At 47.5% G+C, this 19,149-nt stretch overlaps 1 protein-coding gene across 1 annotated transcript in view; it reads left to right on the top strand.

Annotated features, from left to right (window-relative positions):
* SLIT3 (slit guidance ligand 3) overlaps positions 1-19,149 on the top strand; it is a 722,104-nt gene that overhangs the window by 121,555 nt on the left and 581,400 nt on the right. Inside the window, exon 4 of the mRNA XM_061129412.1 lies at positions 3,732-3,803. Coding sequence (XP_060985395.1) covers positions 3,732-3,803 — 72 coding nt within the window. The remainder of the gene's footprint in view (positions 1-3,731; positions 3,804-19,149) is intronic.

The raw sequence follows: 19,149 nt of genomic DNA, 5'->3' as shown, positions 1-19,149 counted from the left end.
TTTTGCCTTTTTGCATTTCTTTTTCTTAGGGATGATCTTGATTACTGCCTCCTGTTACAATGTCCATAGTTCTTCAGGCACTTTCTCTTATCAGATCTAATCCCTTGAATATGATTGTCACTTCCACTGTATAATCGTAAGGGATTTGATTTAGGTCACACCTGAATGGTCTAATGGTTTTCCCTACTTTCTTCAATTTAAGTCTGAATTTGCCAATAAGGAGTTGCTGATCTGAGCCACAGTCAGCTCCCGGTCTTATTTTTGCTGCCTGTATAGAGCTTCTCCATATTTGGCAGCAAAGAATGTAATCAGTCTGATTTCGGTGTTGGGCATGTGGTGATGTCCATGTGTAGAGTCTTCTCTTGTGTTGTTGGAAAAGGGTGTTTGCTATGACCAGTGCATTCTCTTGGCAAAACTCTGTTAGCCTTTGCACTGCTTCATTTTGTACTCCAAGGCCAAATTTGCCTTTACTCCAGGTATCTCCTGACTTCCTGCTTTTGCATTCCAGTCCCCTATAATGAAAAGGACATCTCTTTTGGGTGTTACTTCTAGAAGGTGTTGTAGGTTTTTATAGAACCGTTCAACTTCAGCTCCTTCAGCATTTTGGTTGGGACATAGACTTGAATTACTGTGATATTGAATAGTTTGTCTTAGAAACAAACAGAGATCATTCTGTCATTTTTGAGATTGCATCCAAGTACCACATTTTGGACTCTTTTGCTGACTGTGAGGGCTCCTCCGTTCCTTCTAAGGGATTCTTTCCCATGAGAATCCATATTAGAAAGTGGCTTATCACAGACAGAGTGCTCTGACAGGCTACAGTCCTTGGGGTCACACAGCATACACGCACACACGCTCATTTATCACTGGCTATATGGGAACTGCTGTAAACAAGGGGCTAGACTCCCTCTCGCCTTCCTGTCCTCTGGGCCACCCCCATTCTTCCCACTTTAGTGACAGGAACATGCAAAGAGCAGATACTGGGAGTGATGAGGAGAGCACTGGTCAAATCCATAGAGACAGCAAGTACGGCAGAATGGTGGCTGCCAGGGACAAGGCGAGGGGGCGATGTGGTGTTACTTCACAGGTTTCGATTTTGCATGATGGTAAAGCTCTGGAGATCTGCTGCACAAGGGTGTGAACACACTTCACTTAAAAATGGTTAAGATGGTCAATTCTATGTTAAGGCTTTTTTTTATAACCTCTCTTTTTAACAATGAAAAAGAATACAGGGAGTTAGGTGGGGGGGTGGGGTGGGGTGGGGAATTGAGCTCACTTGTCCCACTTGCCGGCCTTTCCTCTGGCTTCCTTCCAGTCAGGAGTGTCACCAGCAGATGTGGTTGGTCTACGCACTCGATGTGCACCCCTTCAGGGCTGAACCACACGCTTCTCAGCAGAACCTCATTCCCTGAGGTCATAAATGCTTCTCTCCCACATACTTAGCCCTTGTAAACTCCCTTCTGGTGTCCTGTCTCTCTCAAGTTTTTATCTGTTGGCCTGGAATAAAAAATGGCAAATAACAATATCCTACCCCCACCCCCACCGCACCCATTGGAATCATAGCTGCTTGGAGCACTATGAGAGTGTGGGCTTTGGGGCCAGAAGCTGGGAAGAAGTTCACCTTTTCTTCGCTTCAGTTCACTTAGATCTAAGATGGAATCACATGGCTGTTCCACATAGCCAAACATGCATAGTTTAAGCAGAGAAATTCAGCCATCTGTAAACTGGTCTTTGCACTGGGAGATTCTAGAGAGAAAGAATCTGAGGATTCTGAGGAGATTTGGGGACACTGGTTTTGGCTTCAGTGATTAGGCTGCATAATGACATTTGCTGACAAAGGTCCATCTAGTCAAAGCTATGGTTTTTCCAGTAGTGATGTATGGATGTGAAAGCTGGACCATAAAGAAAGTTGAGTGAAGAAGAATTGATGCTTTTGAACTGTGATGTTGGAGAAGACTCTTGAGAGTCCCTTGGACTGCAAGGAGATCAAACCAGTCAATCCTAAATGAAATCAGTCCTGAATATCTACTGGAAGGACTGATGCTGAAGCTGAAACTCCAATACTTTGGCCACCTGATGTGAAGAACTGACTCATTAGAAAAAACCCTGATGCTGGGAAAGGTTGAAGGCTGAAGGAGAAGGGGACGACAGAGGATGAGATGGTTGAATGGCTTCACCGACTTGATGGACATGAGTTTGAGCAAGCTCTGGGAGTTGGTGATGGACAGGGAAGCCTGGCGTGCTGCAGTCCATGGGGTTGAAAAGAGTCAGACACAAATGAGCGACTGAACTGAACTGAATGATATTTGGATAGAGAGACCTGGGGGTGAGCATGGAGCGTGCCTGCATGCCAAATCACTTCATTCGTGTCTAACTCTTTGTGACTCCGTGGACTATAAACTGCTTCTCTGTCCATGAGATTCCCCAGGCAAGAATATTGGAGTGGGTTGCCATGCCCTCCTCCAGAGGATATTCCCCACCCAGGGATCAAACCCGAGTCTCTTACGTCTCCTGCACTAGCACCATCTGGGAAGCCCCAAGCGTGGGGCAGGCTCTCCCTTTTGGCCTCACATTCCCAGGAAAGCAGCCTCCATGGGGGCAGCAGCAGTGATTCACCATCCCTTGGAAGCTCAGGTGGCCTTCTTTACCATGGGTGTCAGTGTGGACCACTCTCGGGGCAGAGTCTGGCTCTGCTGCTGCCATCCCACGTGGGCTGTCCCTCCTGGACTGGCTCCAGCCCCACTGCCCACCTAGACCGTGGCCGGCTGCCCTGTTAGACACAGTGGGGACAGCACCCAGGGCCAACAGCGCTTTTAAGGGACCCATGAAAATGGTTTAATTTCTTTGAAAATCAAAAGAAAAAAAGTGAGTGTTTAGGCCAAGTAAATGTTATATAATCTTAATGTATTTGGTTTTATACCAGGATAGTTATACAATGGGCTGCCCTGATAGCTCAGTTGGTAAAGAATCCGCCTGCAATGTAAGAGACCCTGGTTTGATTCCTGGGTTGGGAAGATCCCTTAGAGAGGGAACGGGTGTACATTCCAGTATTCTGGCCTGGAGAATTCCATGGGCTCTATAGTCCACGGGGAAGCAAAGAGTCAGACACAACTGAGTGACTTTCACTTTCATAGTTACACAATACAATATTTAATTTTTTAAATAGAGGAAGGTACCCACAAAGGCGAAAATACCAAGGGCCGATTTTGGCCCTTGAACCCACGATGATGTGCCCACTCTCCTCTCTGCTTCTGTAACAGCTGCTGTCTGTCCTCCCCGCCCCCACCGCCCACTTAGGATCTGGAATAGTCTCCCTGGCATTTTATTTATTTTTAGGGACCCATTTCACATGCCTGTCCCATCAGTTGGCAATAGCTAAGCAAGCAAGTGGTTAGACGAGTTTAAAAGCCTGTCTGAAGTTCCTGGGAAAGCATGTTGTCATCACTGAGTGACGTATCTCTGAGTGACGTCTCTCTGAGGCTTGTGACAGGAGAGAGGCAGCAGGCATGCTGTTTTCCTGCTTTCCACCTACCTTTGCCTTTTATCCCCCACCTGACTCCACATGTTACAAGATAGACTATGCCTTCCACGTGCTGAGCATCCCATGATGGAAGATCTAGAAGCCTTTAAGACCTGTTGATGGACTGATTGAGTGGGGTCTATGAATACCCTTGATCCAGTTTCATGTCCTCTTGACATCTCTTCATTTTCTTTTTCTCTTCCCCTTTCAGGCGCCTGAACAAGAATAAGCTCCAGGTCCTCCCAGAACTGCTTTTCCAGAGCAACCTGAAGCTCACCCGACTGTGAGTAGAGTGGACTTGCTTCTCTGCCTTGTGTCTTGTCTGCATTTGCTGATGCAGAGGATGTGGTTGCCTGAGCGTGGGGCGCCCTGACCACGTGGAGCTTGGCAGTGAGTCCACACGTGGGGGCATCTGGGGCCCGGCTTCAGTGTGTGGGTCCCTGTGCTCCCCTCCAGCCCACTTTTTCTGCTCCCTTCCTTCAGAGAGCCACTGAAGTGGCTGGTGAGAGCTGTGGACTTACGCTAGTGCATCTCTCTTTTACATGGAGGGAGGAAATCCATCCTTTTACCTGGGTCTGAATGTACCTCAGGGAAATGCCCCAAGGGGGGCTTGGAGGTGAGTCTCCGAGGGCAGTGGTTTGCGTTAAACCTTTCAGCTTCACCTCCTTGCTGGCTAGAAGGGCTCCTGCCCCGTGGCTGCCGCCTCCCTCTGCCAGTCCGGGAACTCTGGGTCTGGAGGTCTGTGATTTGTTTGGGAAAAGAGAGAAACACCTTGAACTTTGCTTTCTCTTTGGAATGGTCCAGGATATAATGAAGCGGGGAGACTTGGAGATGTCTTTGTGTATTTATTCAGCATGAGAGTTTGGATACTCAAGAGCTGGAGAAACACATCCGGATGGAGAGTGTGATTCATGGACTGGGGTGTTAGGGAAGTGCTAATTTTCGACAGTGAACAGCTTCATGACTGTATCTGGAAGTCCAACTGGTGGTGACTAGTGAATGTTATGGGGTGAATTGCTTGCCCAAGGCTTAACTTTCTGGTTGGAGCAACAAGTGTCTGGCTGCTTAGCAATCAGGCAGCAAGGTTTACAGCATGGCTGGGAGGACTGTGACGTTACTGGAGAGGTTTTTGCATGGTGGCCACCATTCCCGTTCCAGTGGCCATGTTTAATACCTACGTATGCGGTCCACTGATGCATGTAGGCTCCAGGATAGATTGGGAAATATGAAACACATGTTTGCATGTGCACTTAAGAATGAGTTCTGAATCAGGAAATTGTATCTCTGTACACACAGTGAGAGACTATACACACACACGTACTTTCAGGCTCTCTGTTGGAATGAGAGCAGGCTGGGGTTGGCCGGCGTTTCAGTGCCGTGGTGGCCTTGCTTGCCTTCTCTTGTGTGCACCTGGACTTCGTCACAGTCCTCTCTGGCTGGCATTCCCTTTCACCCGACTGACTGCACTAAATGTGGGAAAGAGTACACCTCCCTTTCCACTGTTCCACTCTTCATCCACCTTGATGGATGTGAGGGTGGATGAAGTGCAGTGTGTATCTGGCAGAGCTGAATAAGCAATACCAAATGGGCAGATGGGGAAACCACTCTGGTTTTTCCCTTCCTCTTCCCTGGAGAGTTCTTTCCTTAAACACTCACTTAATAGCTGTCTCTCCACCCAGCACTGCCTTGTGCCTTTCAGCCTGCTTTTAACTAAACCATACAGACTGTATGTCGTTCACCTGGGCTCTCAGCATCACTTTCCAGCAAACAGAAGGTGCCCGTGGGGCTGGGCTGTGGGGCAGCTTTGAGCGGGCAGGGTCTGAGAGTCCCGCCGCTGCAGGGGGTTGGGGGAGGTGTCTGGTTCCTGCTCCCTGCAGACATCAGCAGATGCCCATTTTAGGCGGAGCTGATCTTGATCTGGGCAGAGGAGGCGTTTCAGGTGTGATAACAGGTCTCTGAGATGCAGGGTGCCAGGCCCAGGCAGGCAGCACAAGGGCGTGGGGAGTCCAGTGTGGCGGCCTCATGGCCACTTTCTGACTGAGAGAGGCCAGGAGCGCCACTTTGTCTTCTGTGCCTAAGTGTCCTCATCAGTAAATGAGAGAGGCCCCCTCTTCCGTTCATGCACCTCACCAAGGAACTCTCTGAACCCAAAGAGATTATGCTGAGCCTGCATTTTCTAGGGTTTAAAGTGCTCTGCACACATAACCAGCATAGATAACTGTTGTTACTCCTGCAGTTCCCATCTTCACAGCCTGTTTCTAGTCTCCTTTCATGGGAGACTTGAAGAGACGAGGAGCTTTTGCTTCAGGCCAGAGAGCAGCGGTCGGAGCGGCCCACTCCTCCAGGCTCCTGGCCGGGCCCATGTGGCGCGCACCGGCGCTCACGAGTGGGTGCGTAGACGGTGCAGGCCTCCGTAGGAGCAGTGCGCTCAGGGAGCTCTGGCCCTTTTATCCATCGTTCAAGCAGGAAGCCTCTCCCAGGTGCCTGGCCTCTGTGCTGGGTGTTGAGCTGCAGACGTGAAGGATGCCCTGCACCCCGTCAGGACACACTCTGAATAGATGCCAAAGAGCTGAAAGCTAAATATATATATTTGTCATTGAAGCAGCTTTATTAACCTGGGTTTCAGCTATAATCAGCAATCCCTTTTTCTCTCTGGGCTTGGTCTTTGATTTTTCTTAATGACCCTCTTGTGTCTTTGTCTTATTTTGTCAGCCACTCCAGGGCCTTTTTGGAAGTAAGCAGGGGGCAAATTAGAAATCAATAAATGTGCAATCATGAGTGTGTATACATATGCCACCAGCTCTGTTTTAAAAGAGCACTGAATCTCAGTAGATGCAGTGAGCCATTTTCCAAGGAATGCTAAATGGGCTGCTGGGTGGCTGTCTCCTCCACAACCTATCATGAGGTTTCAGCAGCAATTCTGACACACCTTCTCTTGCTAGATCTGTAGACAAAAACTGCTTCATATTCAATGATTATCTGAAAAATACCTTTTGGGAAATTGGTATTTCCAATACCTTTTGGGTCATATTTTAAGACATGTTGTGATGGGAAAGGGAAATGATATTTATTGGGAACCGATGTTATTATAATATTGCTACTAACTAGTGACAGAAATGTGGCTAAAATTAGTTTAACCCAAAGGGGAAATATGTTAATTCATATGCATGAGAAGGCCAGTGGTGGTTATGGTTGGCTTTATTTATTATTTTTATTTTCTTGAATAATTCTATTTATTTTTGGTTGTGCTGGATCTTCACTGCTGAACAGGCTTTTCTTTGGTTGCGGCAAGTAGGGGCTACCCTCTTATTGCAGTGTGCAGGCTCCTCATCGCAGTGGACTTTTTTGTTGTGGAGCACAGGCTCTAGGGTGTGTGGGTTTCGGTCATTTTGGCTTGCGGCCTCTAGAGTACAGGCTCAATAGTTGTGGCGCACAGGCTGAGTTACTCTGGGTCATGTGGGATCTTCCCAGCAAAGGTTCAAACCCGTGTCTCCTGCATTGGCAGGCAGACTCTTTACCACCGAGCTGCCAGGGAAGCCCCTGTGATTGGGCTTAGAAACCGCTGAATCCAGGGGCATGGTGGTGTCATTAGGACTTCATCTCACTCCCTCCAGCCCTTGGAAGTGTGCACGGGATGGCAGACAACAGCAGAAGACTCAGAGGGAGATAACTTAGCGACCAGGGTGGAGAGGGTGTCACTGGTGACAGTCATGCAAAAAAGAACTGAGAGTCAGCTGCTCACCTTGGTCACACCTCCGACTCTGAGCAGGTGACTGTGGCCGGTGAGACGATGTCCTCTGATTAACCAGTTGTTTGGCGCTGATGGTGTGTGGGTCCTGGGAATGGATTTCCCAAAGAAAAGAATAATTCTGTTATCAGAAGACGGAGCAAGAGACCCCGAACTTAAACACATCTGATGTCTACACGTTTACTGAGCATCTAGTCTGTGCAGTCCCCTGTGCTTCCATCGAATGGCTTGGATCTTCACAATAACACTTCAAGGTAATGACAGTAGCAAACACAGTGCGTCCCAGATGCTCTTCTGAGCGCTTTACATGTACCTAGTTTGATGCACCTAATGACTGTGTGCGGGTAGGGACTATGACTACTTTCCCACAGGCGTGAAACAGGCTCACAGAGGTCCAAGAACTTGCCCAGCATCATATAGTTACTCAGTGACTGAGCCAGGAAACAAATGTGGGTAATCTGACTCTGAAGACAGTGCGTTCATTCTGCTACAATTAGCTCTTTGCCTTAATATGCCCATTTTATAGATAAGGAGACTAAGTCTTGGATATTAAACTACTTGGCTGTATATCTCATATTTCTAAGCAGCAGCAGCTCTTTGGATTCTGCCTCAGTGCTCAGATTTCAGCCTTCACAACAATTCTGCAAAGAGAATCATTATTAAATCTACTGCTAAAGCTCAGAAGAATTATCTGACTTACCTAAGTATTCTCTATTTAGTTGTACAACCAGGATACACTGGGATGGAGAACAGAGCTCATGTATGTTGCTGCGGAGTATTTCTGTCATGCTACATTGCTGTGCTAACTATTGTGGGGACCTGAAGTCCCCCATATGCTAAAAGGAGAGTTTTTATCAGACCTTGGCTGGTTACCCACACCCCTCAGATGCAGCACCGTCGGATTCCTTGGTGCATGTGTATAGTAGTGACGTATCTATGCTCTTACTCTGTCCTTCAGTACACAGAGCATGAGCCACAGCATCCTGGAGCGCAGAAGTGCCCTGAGGCTTAGGTGATACCATTGTGGTCTGTAGAACACCCAGCAAGGTCTCTGTCCTACCTTGGGCACTCAATAAATATTAGCTCACTCTAATCCTGAGGTTTTCAGGCTGTCTGCCCTCTGATGGAGGAGGCTTATGGAAGCTTCCTGATGGGAGAGACTGACTGAGGGGGAAACTGCGTCTTGAGAGTCCCTTGGACTGCAAGGAGATCCAACCAGTCCATCCTAAAGGAAATCAATCCTGAATATTCATTGGGAGGATTGATGTTGAAGCTGAAACTCCAATACTTTGGCCACCTGATGTGAAGAACTGACTCATTGGAAAAGATCCTGATGCTGGGAAAATTGAAGGTGGGAGGAGAAGGGGATGACAGAGGATGAGATGGTTGGATGGCATCACCGACTCAATGGGCATGAGTTTGAGTAAACTCTGGGAGTTGGTGATGGACAGGGAGGCCTGGCGTGTTGCAGTCCATGGGGTCGCAAAGAGTCGGACACGACTGAGCGACTGAACTGACTGAATCCTGAGGTAGATTATAAGATTTTCAGGTGTCAGAGCTGTATTTCTGCTCTTTCTAGGTTTTCTCTCACTCCTGACCCAGGGCTGATCTTAGGAGATGGCAGTGAAGTAACAGTGTTAAAGGGCTGCCAACTACTTGCTATGAGACCATGGGCAAATTATTAATACTTAACCTCTCTGGTCTCATGTTCTTGATCAGTAAAATAGACTATAATAGAACCTCCTTCTCCAGGTGTTTGTAATACACTTGGAAACAGCCCAGGGACAACCTTTAGCATTGAATATAGCACACAGAAAGTGCTCAGTGAAAATGGCTGTGGTTAGCTTTTGCTGGCCAACTGATAGGAGTGTGCATATGCTGGGGCTTTGGCATCTCTGATGTCAACATTTGAGAACCTGGCAAAGAGTTTAGGCTCTGAAATAGAGGAGGGTTGAGGGAGGTACCAGGAGTGGGACGATCCCAACCCTCGCACTGGCTCTGCCGCCCACAAGCTGTGTGACCTTAGGCATGTTACTTCACCTCTCTGGGCCTGATTCAGAGAGGTTGGGATGGAGCACGGCCTGTTACATGGTCTGTAGGTTACTGATTTCTCCTTTTGTGCCTCTCCTTCCAGCTTTCTCTTTTACCTATACACTGGGGAAAGGAGTGAAAAGTTTCTGGTTATTTGGAAGTTAAGTGGTTAATGTTGCCAGAAGTTCCTTCAAAGAAGCAAAAGACAAGATGAAAACAGTAATTAAAAGCTGTCTGCCTTTCCCCAGATTAGGGAGCTTTGAAGGGGATGAGAGAGGGACACGGAGTTTCGCAACTGCTCTTTAAGAGTTTGACTTTGCCAGCTGAGGCTGAGCAGACCTCTGGGGTCCTTCTGGTCCATGTCTCGTGGATTCATGGCAGAAGAGGCCGTCACACAGTTGATAGTGGTTTAAAGCCTGACTGAAGAAGCAGCTGTACTCGCAGCAGGACAGAGGCCCCCAGTTATTCTCCACACAGTCCTGTGAGGTATTTGGCGATTTAAAAAAAAATGCTGCTGGGGTTAGAGTGCTGTCTCTCACTTGGGTCAGCAGAGTTGCAAGAGACTTGGGAAGTTGATCGCCAGGCAGCTGAAAACAATGTGAAACGTGGCCAGCCAACTTAGCCCCAGGTCACTGGGGCTGCTGCCCTCCTCCCAGAGAGTTGTGAGACCTCAGTTTTCAAGGAACTTACTTGCAGTGAGCCAGCCGTCCCCTCAACTGTCATTTTCTGCTCGCTTGTACCTCTCCTTCATATGATCATTTTTTGCCCCAATCACACAGCCATGAGTACCATGCTGTGTGCATGTTCAGTCATGTCCAGCACTTCGTGACCCCATAGACTGCAGTCCACCAGGCTCCTCTGGCCATTCTCCAGGCAAGAATACTGGAATGGATTGCCAAGCTCTCCTCCAGAGGACCTTCCCTACCCAGGGATTGAACCTGCATCTCTTGCGTCTCCTGCATTGGCAGGTGGGTTCCACTGTACCGCCTGGGAAGCTCCATGCCCCACATCCCCAAACAAACCAGAAGCTGCATTTCTGCATCTGTGCTTTACTCAGTGATCTAATGTTTCATTTTTTTTTAATTTTCTTTAAATATTTATTTATTTGACTGCTTGGGGTCTTAGCTGTGGTGTGTGGGATTTCTTTGAAGCAGTCCAGTAGAGGAGGAAAAAGTCAGGGAACCGCCCAGACCTAGGCTGGGATCCCACCCTCTGCTGACTGACCGTGTGCAAGTGGCCTCAACTGTCTCAGCCTCTGGTTGATTATCTAGACAGCAGGAATACCAGTCAGAGCTCCTTAGTTTGCTGGGGCTGTGGCAATGAAGCACCTCAGACCAGATGGCTTAAATAACAGAAATTTGTGTCCTCACAGCTTACAGCCTGGAAGTTTCAGATGTGGGTGCTGGCAGGGCTGGTTCCTGAGGCCTCTCTCCTTGCCTTGCAGTTGACGGTCTTCTTGTTGTCCTTCTGTTACGGTGGTCCTGTTCACGCTCGCCCATGACGTCCCGTCCTTTTGTCATAAGGACACAGTCATGTTGTCTTAGGGCCCCACCCTGATGGCCACACTTAACTTAGTGAACTCATTAAAGACCCAATCTCCAAATAGAGTTGCATTTTGAAGTACTGGGGGCAGGAACTTGAACAAATGAATGAACACAAGTGTTTATTGCATATTTACTGTGAATCAGACGCTCCGCGATCTGCTTTCAGGTAGCTTCTCTTCCTTGGTGGCTCAGTCGGTAAAGAATCTGGTTGCAATGCAGGATTCAATCCTTCCATCTGGAAGATCCCCTGGAGAAGGCAATGGCAACCCTCCCCAGTACTCTTGCCTGGAGAATGGACAGAGGAGCCTGGCGGGGTACAGTTCTTGCGGTCTCAAGAGTCGGACACAACTTAGCGATTAAACCACCACCACCATTCTCAGGTTTAGGAGGTTAGATACTCCATTATCCCCAGTTTAGAGATAAACGCACAGAGTCCTAGAGATTTAGACAGCTTGCTCAAGGTCACTGGCAAAGCTAAAATTCAAACTCAGGCTTGCCTGAGTCCAGAGCCCACCTCCTCACCACAATTTCCATCCTAGAGTTATGAGAAGTTAGTTACTGAAGTGTCCGTGCCACCTTAGAGAAGCTCAGTTAGTGCTGCAGTTCTTTTATTTCTCTGAAGCCCTACGTGAGCCCAGATTTGTTGGATGACTGGAACCCTGTACCTCTACCTGCTGCTTCTCGGAGATCCTTTCACAGCCGCCTGAGTCTTCCAATCTGCACTAACCTTTAAAACTTAAGTACATGCAGTGTGTGTCTCCATAAAACTCTGCATTGATGTGAAACGGTGCCGTAAAAGTGAAAAAACAGTGGACAGAACAAAAACCATACTGCTCCGTTTTCCAGCAGAGCTGTTATCTGATGTGGTAAAATGGTAATAGGATGAGGGGAAAGCCAGTCCATCAGGGGGTGGGGGCTTCAGAGACTGCCTGCCTGGAGCTGGATCCGGGAGACCTGTCCCGCCTCTGGGCTGGCCCAGCCTTCAGAGACGGGGCAGACGGTGAGAGCAGCCTCACCACCGCTGGCATGGGGTCACGTTTTCCAGGGGCACGGCTGCCTCAGTCTCAGGGAGAGAATCCTTGCCCCCGGAACTCTGCTTCCTCCTCCAGCACCCCCCACCCCGAGCCCTGCGGCCAGGCCAGCCTTCCTTCACTTTATGACAGGCTTCATCACGTGCTTGACGACGTGGGGACAGATAATGGATTGCAGTGGGTACCCTGGCACTCTTTGGGTTTCTGTTTTCTGTGAGTCGCACTCACTGTAGTGCCTGAAGCTGGAGCGAGGGAAAGAAGTCAGGCAGAGTTTCTGTTCTTCCTTCACTGAGACTTTATCTAACTGAGCACAGAAGCCTGTGGCCTTATTCACACAGTTGATTGTAAGGGTAATACTTTGAATTGCCTTATAGACTCATCCTATTGAATAACAGTGCTAGAAGTAAAAGTTATCTGGACCAGCATTTTTCAACCTTGACTGCGCATCTGAATACCTGGAAATCTGGTTAAAATGTGGACTCTGGTTCTGGAGGTCTGGGGTGGGACCTAGGACTCTGCATTTCTACTTGACCACACTTTGCAGAGCAAGGATCCAGATTGCAGTGGTTCTTAGACTGGCCTATAGGAAAAAAAAATCCCTTGAGGTCCTACTTAAAATGTTGATTCCCAGGCCATGTCCCCAAGGACCCTAGTTCATTAGATCTGGAATGAACCTAAGGATTTAACTGTGTAAGTAGATGATTTCGGTGTAGGTCACCCACCTGTGGGGCATATTTTGGGAAACACTTATCTAGTACAACCCTGTTATTTTATAGATTGGGGAGTAGAGAAGGCACCAAACATTTCATAAGCACCTACTGTGCGCTACACACCATATGTATTTGCCATCTTCTTTGGTCTACCTTCAAGGTAGGTGTGTTTGTGCCCACTACACAGATGATGAAACTGAGGCATAGTTTAACTAACTCACTAGGAATAAACCCAGGTTGTTCTGACCCCCAGTTCTGTATATTTTTCTGTTTTTGTGCTGCTGGTGCTGAAATACATCTTGAAAAAGACAATAGGTGGGTGGTAGGGGGAGGGGAGAATAACAGAGGTCATGGAACTCTGAAGCTTTCAAGACTCAGGGTTTGTACTTTTATGCTTATATGAACATATATGAACCTATGCTCATATCTGAGATCTAGGATATTAAGACTTGAAACATTAAAAGAGAAGAATTTATAGACTTAAGCACATGTTTGCAAGTACCTTTCTAAGTTCCCTACAATTTATCAGAGATAGAGTGAGGTTTTACGTTTTCCAGTTCTTTAGCCCTTTGGGCCAGCAGGAGAATCTTCTAAAGTGATCAGGCAATACTTGTATTTGAGAACATTCTGCCAGCTTGGAAAGTTTTTACATTTCTTTTTTTAAGAAAGAAAACCAGGCTGTGACTTTACAATGCTTTGGAATTACAGAATATGCTTGTAATTTTTACAATTCTGCACAGACTTCTTTGCCACATCTGGTTGATATTACTGGCAGGGATATATGGGGGAATAAGCATGGGCTGGAATGTGAAACATCCCACAAAATGAGTTTCTTATAGGTTGCTGTATAAAACATTTTGAGTCTCTCCCTCTTTGGAAGCATGGCTTAAGTGACTTCATGGATTTAGTATTTTCTTTGGTTCGAAGGTAAAGGTTTTTGCTGCTCTACTTAGTGGGGGTTCCAAGATGCTTTTCCGAGGCTGTGTGGAAAGGGTTAACATTTGAGAGTGAGGCCATGGGGCAGGATGGGAGAGCCGCCCTTGGGGGAAGTCAGACCAACCTTTGATGAAAAGCACTGGACCCTGGTGATGGTTGGAAGCCTGGGGGCCAACTGAATTGCTACAGGAAGAGGAAGAATGAAGGGAGAGAGGGGTACATGGGTAAGGGCTTAGGAAACCTCATGAATCTCTCTCAGCTGGTGAATTGGGGAGTATGAAACAGCTGATGGCAAGAAGAGGGAGTTCTTGCAAAGCCAAAAGCCTTGGTCCATCTGTGGGAAAATAGAAAAATCAAGCACACTCCCAGGGTGATCCCTGGCACATGGTCAGTTCCCTACTGGGGACATTCTTGCCCAGTTCCCAGGTGGAGAAAGGACCATGTGACCAGGGACAGTCCAAGCATCCGCTGAACACCTGCTGTGTGTGTGTACCACCACATGCTGGTTGTTGGATGCTGAGTGCAGAATGCAGACAGGTGTCGTCTCAGCCCAGAGGGTGTGAGCACAGGCTCTTCGCCACCTGGCTCCTTCTCAGGCTTCCTGGGCCGGGACCCACCTGCACAGTTGGAAACTTTCTGCAGAAGAACGTGTGCTGTTCTCAGCACCCGGTGGCATGTGGTGGCGCTGGCCAGGCTTGGCCAGGCTGTGTGGACATCACCAACGGTGCTCAAGTAGAGACCATGATGTCTGCTGGCAATATAGCCCTTTGCTGAAGATGACAATCAGAGGCCAGCCTTCGCTCATACCTTTGGACCTCCTCCTCCTTATCTAGGGTTAGAAACTCTCAGGGTACTTGAACATGTAAGGGAAATGTCACACTGCATATAGAAATATATCCGCCTTGTTGACATGGGGAGACCCCAGGCACACATTCTTCAATTGCCTAAATGATGCTACTGTACCCGCATCTCATAGTCTTGACCTATTTGTTCTCGAATCTCGTTCAGTATCAACAGAAACCTTTCTAAAAGGCCTAATCATCTCTCATTTTCAGCCACCACTTGGGAATCCCTCCAGGGGACAAAGAGCATTTTAATTTGATGTCCCAAATTCTATCCTAATTTTGAATTATACACATACACAAAAGTCTGTAATGGTGACTTTCTTCTGGCTGTCCTAGGGATCCTGGATTTTGAGCATCAGTTTCCATTTGTAAAGTTTGCAGTCCATTTACAAATCCTGGAGCCTAAAGCTTGTAATGAAAGTGTTGACACAGTATTAACAACAGCAAAACTATGATAACACAGTACTGTCCAAACCAAACAGAAATGGAGAAGTTTAAGTAAATTTCACGCTCCTTGCCTGAATGTGGTGTGCTGGGCCTGAGTTTCTGATTCATGGTTTAGAATAATATTTTAATGTTTTATTCATGATGTTCCTTTCTTTCCATCATTCCTTCTCTAATTCTCCTCACCCTGCTTGTGGTGATGTAGCCTGCTTGAAAGTCTGGATTTGTCTTGATCGGCGCTGCCTGTTATGTAGCCCAAAGTCCTCCCCATGGTTGGCAAAGTGGAGGGTTCAGCTCGGGAGCGGATAGTTTGGTCTCTCATTGGCATGTCTAGGGCTCTGGACTCAAATTTCTCATCAATGAGTCAGCTTTTGATTAAAATATACATAGAATCATGCCAACATTTCTCTCAGCAGGGAGGAAGCATCTTGACTTTGAGAGGTCAGGATGCTCTGTCTAAGGGAGAAAACTGCATTTCTAAGAGGGTAAAAGGGTAGCCAAGGACTGATCCCCTCCGTCTCAATTTCATTGAATTTGGAATTTACGAAACTCTGAGCCATAGATCAAGATGTTCAGAAAGAAATGAAAATCAATGGTAACAATAGAGAAAGAAAGGCTGGGTCATCCATGTTATTAATATCACGGCCCTAATCATCTGCTTCCTGTGTCTTTATATCTCCCGCTCCACTCCCCCTTTTATTTCAGAAGCAAATCACACGCCCATGATACCACACACAGACACAGTAAGACCCTTCTGTAAGAATCTCAGACAGATAAATGAAGATCCCTCACAGACTGCAGAATCGGAACGCAGATACAATTCCACTCTAGTGCACGATACTCACTTTTAAATGAGCTCGCGTTATTGAGACGCTGTGAGGAGGCCCAGGGGTCAGGACCGCGGCCGCGGTGGTGGGACAGGAGACGCTCTGTCTCCTTGGCTCATATAATTGGTGTTTTTGGTGCACAGAGATGGTATGGCAGATCTGTGTCAGAGACAGTAAATTATTAGTGTAAATGTTTTCTGACCTCCAGAGAGAGCTCCTCTGCTCCCTGGAAGAGATGTGCCTGGGCCAGGCTTCTCCCCAAACCTGCAGGGATGGTCACTCCACGTTGCAGCACAAAGCAGAGCTTTGTCACCACTAGTTGCCACGGGCCCAGCCACTGGATGGACAGACTTACCTTAGGGAATAATGGCTATGGCTTCCACTGCTGACGGTGTTCTCTGTAGATCTCCTGCCCTGTGCACGGCTGTTCCTTTGTGTAAGTGAGAGTGAAGGCTGGGCGGTCATTAGGCCTCATGAGGTCGGAGAAGCAGCAGCAGTGACAGACTCGTTGCCCAGGAAGTGCCCTACTTGCCAGGCTCCCCCTGAGTGGGGAGTCACTGATAGGAGTGGTGAGACACCCGGTAGAGTCTGTCACTAGGCGTCATCCATTGTCATCACCCTAGTACCTGCCACCATCCTTTCTCCATGAGATGACTGCAAGGACCTCCCCACTAAATCTTCCTGCTTCTACTCGTGTTCCCTCATCATTCATCATCCATTCGACAGTTACCATGATTGTTTTCAGTCAAATCAGATTTCATTCCCCCAGTAAAACCTTCAGTGACTTCATATCATCCTAAGAATAACCGCAAGCTCCCACATTACACAGTTTGGCCCCGCCATCCTTAGTGCCATCCTAGGACACGCGTCCCACCTCCACCATGCTGCAGCCTCCGGGGCCTTCTTCCTAATGCTCCCACACCCCCGTCCCTTTCTCAGCTCATGGCCTTGGCCTGTTCACTCCCTTAGAGACCCTTTCCTCATCACCCTACCCACAGTAGCATCCCTTCCTTACTAGTCACTGTCTATAACATGACCTGGTTTTATTTTCTTCATAACACTTATCACTACCCAGAATTCTTTTGTCCATTTATTTGTTTGCTTTCTGCTTGCGCATCCCCCAGGAGACTGTAAGCTTCCTGAGAGCTGGGATTTTGACTTGTTGACTCTGTGATTGGCTACCACTGCACCTAACATGGAATGGGCACTGGGTAAGTATTCTATAAAGGAGTGAATGAGAGAAGGAACTTGGACTTTCCACAGTCTGCTTTTTGCTCGCAGTATATGATCAAAGGCACCTTCTGCTCCAGACCAACACTATCTGCTCATTGCTCTGAAAAAGTCCCCAATATTTAATAGCATATGTGTACATATATGGTTTCTCTGGTAGCTTTACAGTAAAGAATCCGCCTGCAAAGGAGGAGACCTGGGTTCGATCCCTGGGTCAGGAAGATCCCCTGGAGAAGGGCATGGCAACCCTCTCCAGTACTCTTGCCTGGAGAATCTCATGGACAAAAGAGCCTGGTGGGCTACAGTCCACAGGGTTGCAAAGAGTTGGGCACGACTGAGCTACATATATGCACTCATGGACATAGACGCACACTCGATAATATTGCACATACACAAGAGTGAGGATAAGACTAACACATTGGACTTCTTTCCCTAGTTTCTAGACTCTGTTTATTTTACTCTTTGCAAGACAAATTACTCAGGTTTAAAAACTAGAAGGACTCTATCGTGGGGTCTTGAGAGGGCCGTCCTGGGATGAGCCCATCCACACGCAGATACGCCTTGCAGCACAGGTGTGAGCTGACTTCAAGGGCCATGAGGGTGGGATTCAGACTCCCACCAAAGAGAGAGAAAGAGCTCATGCTGGGCTCCTCTGCTGGCAGATGTGAGCCAGTGTCTGGGACTGAGAGCTGGGGAGGGAATGTTATTTTTTGATGCTTATTTCAAAGACCTGGGAATAATATTCTGTGATACAATGAAATGAAAAGATAAATTGTGTTTGCTTCATCTTCAGGCCTCACTGATTTTTTTTTTTTTTTTTTTTTTACTTCTAATGGGCATTGAAAGGAATTGTCTAGCTATTGGAAGCCTCAGCTCAGTGAAGGCTTTCCAGAAAGCCTTTGAGACCTGTGCGGACTCAAAACAAACCCTAATATTAGTATGAAAAAAGAATAGATCTCACTCATTTACTGAGCATTGACCTAAACCTCCAATTATTATTTTTTTTTCTTGATTTGAGATCTAAACCAGAGGTTGTTTGAGAGACATCTGGTGAATTAGTCCAAACCTGAAGTCAACTGTGTCTTCTGAATTAATTGAACCAGAACCACACTGGAACACCAAAATATTAATGTTTTCCAAACGGAGTCTCTCTGGGTTTCTGACTGGCGTTGCTACAGCACCAACCTCCTGTGTGTTCCCCTTTCCCTTACCCAGGCCTCTGCCCCCACTGCCGCTTCTTTCTGCAAACCTGACATCAGTTCGCAGTGGGCATTCCCCAGTGCTGCCCTGGGAAGGCAAGCCTTCCAGACTCGCTGTACTGCTGCCTTGATGAGAAGAGAGACCCACTTACTACACTTAATTCCATGTCATGGGGAAAAGAGGAGGTGTCTTTCCCTTAGACGGATGTGGGGATGGAATCATAGGATGGAGAGGAAGGAAGAACCCCAAGAATGAGAAAGAGAGGGAGGGAGAAAAAAGAACAACAATCACCAAATAGTAAACATGGAACAGAGACGGTAAAGATAAAGACTCAGTGAGGGGGCAAGGAAAAGAAAGAGCAACAGCAGGAATCTTTGGGGCAAAATTGATCTCTGGTTTGTTTTTGTCTTTTTCTGGTTGCTCCCCAAGGCAGAGGGAAGAATTTCCGATCACACACACGCCCCTCCGTTCTGTACCAAGCTCTGTGTCAACCCCTGTCTCTACAGCAGCCCCTCAGGCGGCAAGAGCATCATCTTCACAGAGTCCCAGGGCTGGGTGGCTTTTCTAGAATTTCTAGAAATAGGCCTTTGTTTTTGCAGCTGGAGAAACTGCGGTACTGTGCAGTGGGGAACTCACAAACCCCAGCCCTGGCACTCCTAGTCCAGGGCTGTGGGCACGGCCCAAGCAAGATACATTCTTACCTTTGCCATAATTTGTCAGTAAGTGGCAGAGAAGAGAAATCATGGAAGAAGGATCATTGACTTACAAGGAATTAAGGATTGGGGGTTTCCAGGGGTCAGCCTGTCTGGGTAGCAGTTTCTCTTTTAAGAGCAAAGATATTCACTTGAAAGAGGTGATCTTGGTGATAGATTTGCTCATCCAACTAAGGATGAGCAGTTCTTACCTGTGAAAGGGTTGTCTCGAGTATGTGGTTATTGTCATGACCTACTTGAGGAAGGGAATCCAAAGAATCAACCTCACTTGAGAGTCCTTGCAAGAAATCAATCAACAAAATAGGCAACAAGAGGAGGATGCAGAGGCTGATCCCCTATGGTTTCAATCCTGGCGTTGGAAGGGTACCAT

Source organism: Dama dama, chromosome 25 (genome assembly GCF_033118175.1).
Source record: "Dama dama isolate Ldn47 chromosome 25, ASM3311817v1, whole genome shotgun sequence".
NCBI classification, from domain to species: domain Eukaryota; kingdom Metazoa; phylum Chordata; class Mammalia; order Artiodactyla; family Cervidae; genus Dama; species Dama dama.
The sequence above is the reverse complement of the archived record's forward strand: the minus strand, read 5'-3'. Positions and strand labels throughout refer to the sequence as shown.